Here is a 7,835-nt window from a genome sequence, read left to right on the forward strand (position 1 = left end):
TGTTGTTGCTCTGTATACTTATTAGTTTGATTTGTTATGTGCTGAGGGGGATTCATTTTGTGGTCCAGTCTATTTGGTGTTCTGTGTGCTTCTTGTACCTTGATAGGCACCTCCTCCTTTGTGTTAAGATGATTTCTTCTATGATTTTGTTAAAAAATATTTTCTGTGCCTTTGGCCAGTTTCGTGCCTGTGTGTGTGTGTGTGTGTGTGTGTGTGTGTGTGTGTGTGTTTGTGTGTGTGTGTGTCCTTTCACCGAGGTACCCATTTCTTCTATCTTGTCTTCAACGGCTGTGATTCTTCCATTTCTTGTACTCTGTTGGTAAGACTTGCTTCTAAGGTTTCTGTTGGAGTTTTTTTATTTTCAGGTTTCCCTGCTTGGGTTTTTTTTGTTTTTTTTTTTTTTTTTATAATTCTTTTTGCACTTGTCAGCAAGTGTTTTCTTCCTCTCATCCCACTGTTTTGGTCTCATAGATTTCCTTAAGGGATTATTCATTTCCTCTGTAAGCGCCTGTAATATAATCATAAAAGGCTATTTTGAAATCCTTGTCTGGCTCTTTATTGCCCTGCTCAGGGCCTGCTGCTGTCTGGCTGTCCTGGCAGGTGCGCCTGGTGCTCTCTTCTTGTTCTTAAGCGAGTATGGTGCCTATGGCTGCCTGGCGGTGAGCACTCGGGGGGGGGGGGGGGGGAGGGGGGCCTGCCAGAGTTGGCCACTGGGAGCTCAGGGAGAGTGGCTGTGAAGGCTGACAGCTGAGGCGACAGGATGGGAGGTGAAGGCGCCTGTGGGAGAAGACTCTGTGATCTGCTGGAGGTGAGGCTGGGAGCAAAGGGAAACCATGACCAGTGGTTTGCTACAGATGTGTGGATGAGACTGGGGGACTAGATGTGGAAGAGCAGAAAGAGATGGAAGAGCTAAAGATCGCCTACCTGCTTCTCTCTGTCCCGAGACTGTTCTGGTGACACTACCCTGTGTCCTCCTTTGCTGTTTCTTTCTGGATCTTTAGAATATTCACACGTATAGTCTCTTCTATTTTCTATGTCTGACTTGTTTGTTTGTTTGTTTGTTTGTTTTAAACAGTCTCACATACCCCAAGCTGGCCTTGAACCCACTGTGTTACTGGAGATGACTGATTTTCTTATCCTCTCAGAGTGCTGGGACTACGGGCATGTACATAGTCCATGCTGAGCTTGTTTGGCGCTTTAGGAATGCCAGGCAAGCCTCTACCAACTGAGCAGTGTCCCCAGCACTGACTTTGAATTCTTCCAGGGAGCTATTTACAATCTTATCTTCTAATCCCTATACAGAAACACACTTTTAAACTTCCTGGGTTTTTTTTTAAGATTTTTATTTTGTTTTATTTGTATAGGTATTTATTCACATGCATGCCCCTTGACATGGGTCCCCAGGAACTGAAGTTACCGATAGTTGTGAGCCGCTGTGTGCTTGCTGGGAATTGAACCTGGGTCCTCTAGAGGAGCAACCTGTGCTCCCAAATGCTAAGCTATTCCCCCACGCCCTAAACTTTGCATTTTAAACTGATTTTATAACTATTTCAAGTTTCAAGACGTTCCCATGGGTCTGCCTGCCTGCCTACAGGCTTTCCTGAAGCCCAGAGTTATTGACAGAAGCTTGCTTCAGATCCGCAGGTCTCACCCCCCCCCCCCCAGGCGGAGGAAGGGAAGCAAGCCTACAAGGCTGGGGATGCTCTCAGTTCCCTTCTCGTACCCAGGAGCAGGATGGGGGGAGGAGCTGCCATCTCTGCTGCCCACAGACCCGCGGGCCTCTCGCCCTGCCACGCCTTGCTATAGAGCTGTCTGTCATCATCCTCGAAGCCTCTGGTTTCCCTTTTGTAGGGACGGGCCTCGGTGGGTGAGGAAAAGGGAGTGAAACTACGAGGAAGGCTCTCCAACCCTCCATTGTCGGCCCACACCATGTCCCATGCGCAGTCATATCCGTACTGCCCTCACTCCAGGGTAGAAAGGACTCCTGAAGGAAGGGCACTGTGTGTGCAATCCCAGTTTCTGGGCACTCGCTAGTGGGGGAGACTTTTGCTTCTCAGTTTGCCAGGTCAGCTATGATGTCTACCTACTGGCCGGCTTCTGGAATTCCGTGCTGCCGTCTCCTCTCCGTGCTGCCATTTCTTGCTTGTCCTGCTGTACCAACCCACTGCCTGACTAGCTTAGATCTCTAACTAGCATTCCACACCTCTGGGAGCAGGCCTTACAGACCACCAAACCCCGGATTTCCAGGCAAGCCCAGGGACCCGAGTTTAGACGCCCAGCATCTGCATGAAAAGCCATGTGCCTGTGACCTCGGTGTGCTGCGGCAGGGACAGCAGGATCCCTGGGATTCACTGGCTAAGCAAGCTACACAGTGAGAGGCTGGCTCAGAAATATGGTGTAGAGACAAGAAAGACACTCAGCATTGACCTCTGGCTTTCAAATGAATGTGCTACTGTGGTGCTCGCATGCACACACACAGGACTAGTAAATAAGATGGCTCAGAGTTTAGAGTATTTGCTGTTCTTGCAGAGGAAACCAATATAGTTCCAAACACCTATATGTCAGCTCACAAATGCCCTTAATTCTAGTTCCAGAGGGCCTGATGACATCTTCTTGCCTCTAAGGGTACAAGGAACACACAGTATGCTTGAATACACACAGGCAAAACACATGAGAGAGAGAGGGAGAGAGAGAGAGAGAGAGAGAGATCCTTCTCCGTAATCTGTCCCCCTACTTTGAGACAGGGTCTCATTTTGCCCAGGCTGACCTAAAACTCACTATGTAGCCTAGGATGACCCTGAACTTCAGATCCTTCTGCCCTATTTTCAGTGCTATGATTACAGACATGTGTCGCAGTGCCTGGTTTATGCAGTACTAGGGATCTAACTCAGGGCCTTATATGTGCTTCGTAAACACAAATGTGGCTCGCTCTTCATTTTACCAGCTGAGCAATATCCTCCTGAACAGTTCATCCCGAGGAGCTTGGTGGCATCCCGACAAAGAGCCTTTCCTTATGTATCTTGAGGAGGATCACCTTATTATAGCCCTGGGGTGAATCCAGGGTAGCTTTAGTTAGGGACACTCAGGTAGTAACGTTGCTTGGCCAGCAGGTGACACTATTTGATTTCTGGTCCCACGCTGCACTTCTTGAAGAGTCCAGGGTGGCCGCCTACGACACACAGGAGGACAGGGTGCTGTGGAAGCCGTGCATCGAGGGCCTTTACCACCTCTTTTTTGACTTTTAGTGAATTTTCCATGTGGGAAACTGGGGAGGCGTATAGAGAAGAAACGCAAGATCCTCAAACGGGACACAGACCCAGAAGATGAACTAGACGCAGACCCGAGGATAGTCAACGGAACGCTGACGAAGCAGGGTGACAGTCCTTGGCAGGTGAGCGGAGACAGTCTCCTGGGACCCCTGCTGGCCCGAGAGGACCGTTGCTGCTTGAGGGGTACAGGTAAAGGCTGGTAGGACAGGAATGGGCGTGTTCAGGGAAGGACGTGCATCTTAGGGCATCGCTGTGACGAAACACCATGACCAAAGGAACTTGGGGAGCAAAGGGCATTTGCTACTTGGTTTCCACTTTCACATCGCAGTTGATTGGCACATGAAGCCAGGACGCTCCAGCAAGGCGGGAACATGGAGGCAGGAGCTGATGGAGATGCTAGCTGATGCTCGCTCAGCCTGCTTTGTTGTAGAACCCAGGGCGTGCGGCACCGCCCACAGTGGGCTGGGCCCTCCCCCATTAACCACAAATTAAAAAAATGCTCTCCAGCTGGATCTTGTGGAGGCGTTTTCTCAGTTGAGGCTTCCTCCTCTCCAAGGACTCTAGCTTGTGTCAGGTTGACATAAAAGTAGCCAGCCTGCTAGGTACTGTGGCACACGCCTTTAACCTTAGTGTTCAGGAGGCAGAGGCAGGCAGATCTCTGAGTCCAAGGTCAGCCTGGTTTATAAAGCAAGTTCCTGGACAGCCAAGGCTACACAGAGAAACCCTGTCTTGAAAAACCAAAACTAAACCAACCAAACAAAAACTAGTCAGCATCACACAGATGGGAGCAAGCAGGAGGAAGAGTTCTAGTGTCAAAGAAGAGGAGAGAGACAGAGTTTGCGTGGGTGGGAACTAAGGCGGGACTACACCAGTGGAGAGGGGCGGGGCCACAGGGGAGTGACAGCAAGCTTCCCCCGGGTTCAACATAGAAGCAAATATTTACCTGTTTCTCGGTAAAAGCAAACGTGTATCAGTAAGTCCCTGGCTCTGGGACAAGTGGAATTCCAGTAGGTCACAAATTTGCGGAGCTCAGAGACTCTGGAAATAGCAGGATGACAACCAGGATGGCCCTCAGGACAGGGGCAGAGCAAAGGCCAAGAGAGAGATACCCCAAGCAGCCTGGACCATGAAGGCTCCCCAGAGGATGCGAGGCCTGACCCAGTCCCAGCTTCCACATCGGTGTGGCAGGGAGCGACTACAGGAACTGCATAGGCCATGTCAGGGAGCTTCGCTGACACAGGCCAGTGCCAGACAGTGTCTCAAATAGAAAACACTGGAAACAGACCTTAGGTCTACGCGTGCGGGTGGGATCGAGAACCCGGAGGAGTGTTTGAGAAACTCCGGAAGCCCCTTAGGACTCAGGATCCATTCCGGGAACCGTGAGAAGCAGTCGAATATGTTGTTTTCAGGCAATCCTTCTGGACTCCAAGAAGAAGCTGACCTGTGGAGGGGTGCTGATCCACACCTCCTGGGTGCTGACGGCTGCCCACTGCGTGCAGAGCACTAAGAAGCTTACCGTGAGGCTGGGTGAGGGCCGCAGCCAGGGGGGAGCAGCCGGAGGCCTGGGGTGGCTCGGGGGAGGCAAGCTTGCTGTCCAAGGGAGGGTGATACTGGCGATTACAGACTTAGGCCCCACAGAGGTGGCATGCAGGACAGAGGCTCACACTGGGACTCCAGTCAGCTGGAATTGTCTGGTGTCCCTCTCAGACCTAGGCCCACAATTTGTGACCGAGCAGAGATCTCCTCCTCATGTCTATGGCTTCAGCTCTGTGTGGGCCTCAGCCCCTGGCCATGGTCAGATCCATGGCACTGCGTGAGCTTCACGTAGACTGACGGGGTAGAGCTGTGTGACATTGGCCAGCCTTGCTAGCTGCTCCCCTTGGAGTCTGAGGGTTCTCAAGTCCAGGCCCTACTCTGTGACAGTTTCTGGAGGGGCTTTTAACAAACATCATTCATACCAAAAAGAAGAAAGGTGGGTCAAGGAATAGCCTAGTTGTTAAAGTGAATTCTTAGCTTAATCCCAAGTGCCCATGTAGAATCCAGACTTGGTATTTATCTCCAGACCGGTTAATCCCAGTGCTGGAGACGCAGAAACAAGGGAGTCCCTGGGGCCTGCTGGCCAGCCAGGGACTCTGTGAGCGTTGGCTTCGGTAAGTTCTGCCTCAAACACAAGGTGGAGAGCAATGCGGGAAGAAAGCAGACGTCGACCTGGCCGTCGACTTGGCCTCTGCATACACTGTCGCACCTGCATGTGCGCCCTCACACACAAGCACACTCCACCAACACAATCACATACATAACCAAAGAAAGGATGCCCTGAGGATGACAGAACTGATGTGTGGTACATCTATTCAGTGTGGGCAATGGCCTGTGGCCCCACATCCCGGAGCCGTCACCTGCCTCTTTTCTGTGGTCCAGATCATTCTTCCTAGCAGTGCCTGGGCCTTGCTGGTACTCCCCCTTGGGCCTGGCTGATGTTCCCCTTGGGCCTTGTTGATGCTCCCCCTTGGGCCTTGCTGGTGCTCCCCCTTGGGCCTTGCTGGTGGTCCTCCTTGGGCCTTGCTGGTGCTCCCCCTTGGGCCTGGCTGATGCTCCCCTTGGGCCTTGCTGGTGCTCCCCCTTGGGCCTTGCTGGTGCTCCCCCTTGGGCCTTGCTGGTGCTCCCCCTTGGGCCTTGCTGATGCTCCTCTTTGGGCCTTGCTGGTGCTCTTCCTTTGCCTTGCTGGTGGTCCTCCTTGGCCTTGCTGGTGCTCCCCTTTAGGTCTTGCTGCCCTGGAGACGGTCTCTTCAGTAATGTTGCTCTTTGCTCCCTTCCTGTCTCTGCTTGGTCTCGGATGTACAGGAGTCTCTGGCTTCCCCGCTGTTTCTAACTTACTTTTGCTGTTCTACCTGTGAAGTTTGGGGCCAGGCCAGCCCCTGCCTCTTAGCAACTGATGCCCTAGGGCCTACCTACTCATGCTTTTGGCAGGAGCTCTCATGTCTGGTAGGGTTCTGAGGCCCAGGGACTTGGTTCAGGACAGCAGAACCCCAGGGCCCTGCAGGCTGCCCCGGGCTCCTCTGATAGCACCCTTCCCTTGCAGGTGAGTATGACCTGCGACGCAGGGACCACTGGGAATTGGACCTGGACATCAAGGAGGTCCTCGTCCACCCTAACTACACCCGGAGCAGCAGTGACAATGACATCGCACTGCTCCGCCTGGCCCAGCCAGCCACTCTCTCCAGGACCATAGTGCCCATCTGCCTGCCGGACAGCGGCCTGGCGCAGGAGCTCACTCAGGCTGGCCAGGAGACGGTGGTGACAGGCTGGGGCTACCAAAGCGACAGAATCAAGGATGGCAGAAGGAACCGCACCTTCATCCTCACCTTCATCCGCATCCCTTTGGTCGCTCGAAATGAGTGTGTGGAGGTCATGAACAATGTGGTCTCAGAGAACATGCTGTGTGCAGGCATCATTGGCGACACGAGAGATGCCTGTGATGGTGACAGTGGGGGGCCCATGGTGGTCTTCTTTCGGGATACCTGGTTCCTGGTGGGCCTGGTGAGCTGGGGTGAGGGCTGCGGGCACCTCAACAACTATGGCGTCTATACCAAAGTGGGCAGCTACCTCAAATGGATCCACAGCTACATCGGGGAAAAGGATGCCTCCCTTAAGAGTCAGAATCTATAGCACCCCTCCCTGCTCATCTCTGGAGCCCAGGAGTCACTCTATTTTAAGGTTGGGCTAGTGAATACCAAGACAGAGGACATTAAAGGGGCATGCAACAAACATACCTACCTGAGTACCTGTCTATCTTTTCATCCTTGTTATGGGCTATTCTGGAGGACAGTAACATTATTAATTGAGCACTTACTATATACCAAGCATATGAAAAGAAGAACCTGCTTAACTCCCAAAGTAGTTGTGTAGAAGTTCTAGTGGGATCTGAGCTGATATCATTTCTGGAGGGTGGTGTGGGGGAGATGGTTTTATAGAAAGGAAGCTTTTTTGTTTTTCTAAAAATTACTTCAAGAGACTAATAGAGCCTTTCTCAGGGCCTCGGAAAGAGCCTGTGCTAGTTACATCAGAAAAGCTTTGCCAATGACCAGTGGCCGGTAAGGCTCAGAATGGCTGTGTGTTGAGGCCAGGATTCAAACCAAGGTCACACTTCCAAATTAAACTGCTTCTCTTTTCGATTATCCCTGGGTGTGTGCATGTGTGTGTGTGTGTGTGTGTGTGTGTGTGTGTGTTATATGTATGTTTGGAGACCAGAGGACAACTTCACATGCTGTTTGATCACGTGATGCTCAAGCACCATCCACTTTTTTATTTGTTTGTTTGTTTGTTTGTGACACAAGGTCTCCCACTGTTCTGAAATCTACCCAGTAGGCTAGGCTGCCTGGCCAGCAAACCCCAGCCCACCCTGGCTTTGACAGTGCAGGCAGAGATCAGCAGCCCACCAGGGAAGTAACCGGATCCCCAGAAGGTCCTCCTCACAATGACCTTCCAGTTTTGTCAAGGACTCTGTTTAATAATGAAGCTGGGTATGTGGGCAGCACCTGTAGTCCCCGACCCTGAGGCAGGATTGCT

The 7,835-nt window shown here is 51.9% G+C and overlaps 1 protein-coding gene across 1 annotated transcript in view; it reads left to right on the plus strand.

Moving 5' to 3' along the window:
• Positions 1-6,970, plus strand: part of Proc (protein C, inactivator of coagulation factors Va and VIIIa) — a 15,359-nt gene extending 8,389 nt beyond the window's left edge. The window contains exons 7-9 of the mRNA XM_052156077.1: positions 3,246-3,391; positions 4,679-4,796; positions 6,349-6,970. Of these exons, the coding sequence (XP_052012037.1) occupies positions 3,246-3,391; positions 4,679-4,796; positions 6,349-6,935 (851 nt within the window). The 3' untranslated portion in view covers positions 6,936-6,970. The remainder of the gene's footprint in view (positions 1-3,245; positions 3,392-4,678; positions 4,797-6,348) is intronic.
• Positions 6,971-7,835: the final 865 nt, after the last annotated feature.

Source organism: Apodemus sylvaticus, chromosome 13, assembly GCF_947179515.1.
Source record: "Apodemus sylvaticus chromosome 13, mApoSyl1.1, whole genome shotgun sequence".
NCBI lineage: Eukaryota > Metazoa > Chordata > Mammalia > Rodentia > Muridae > Apodemus > Apodemus sylvaticus.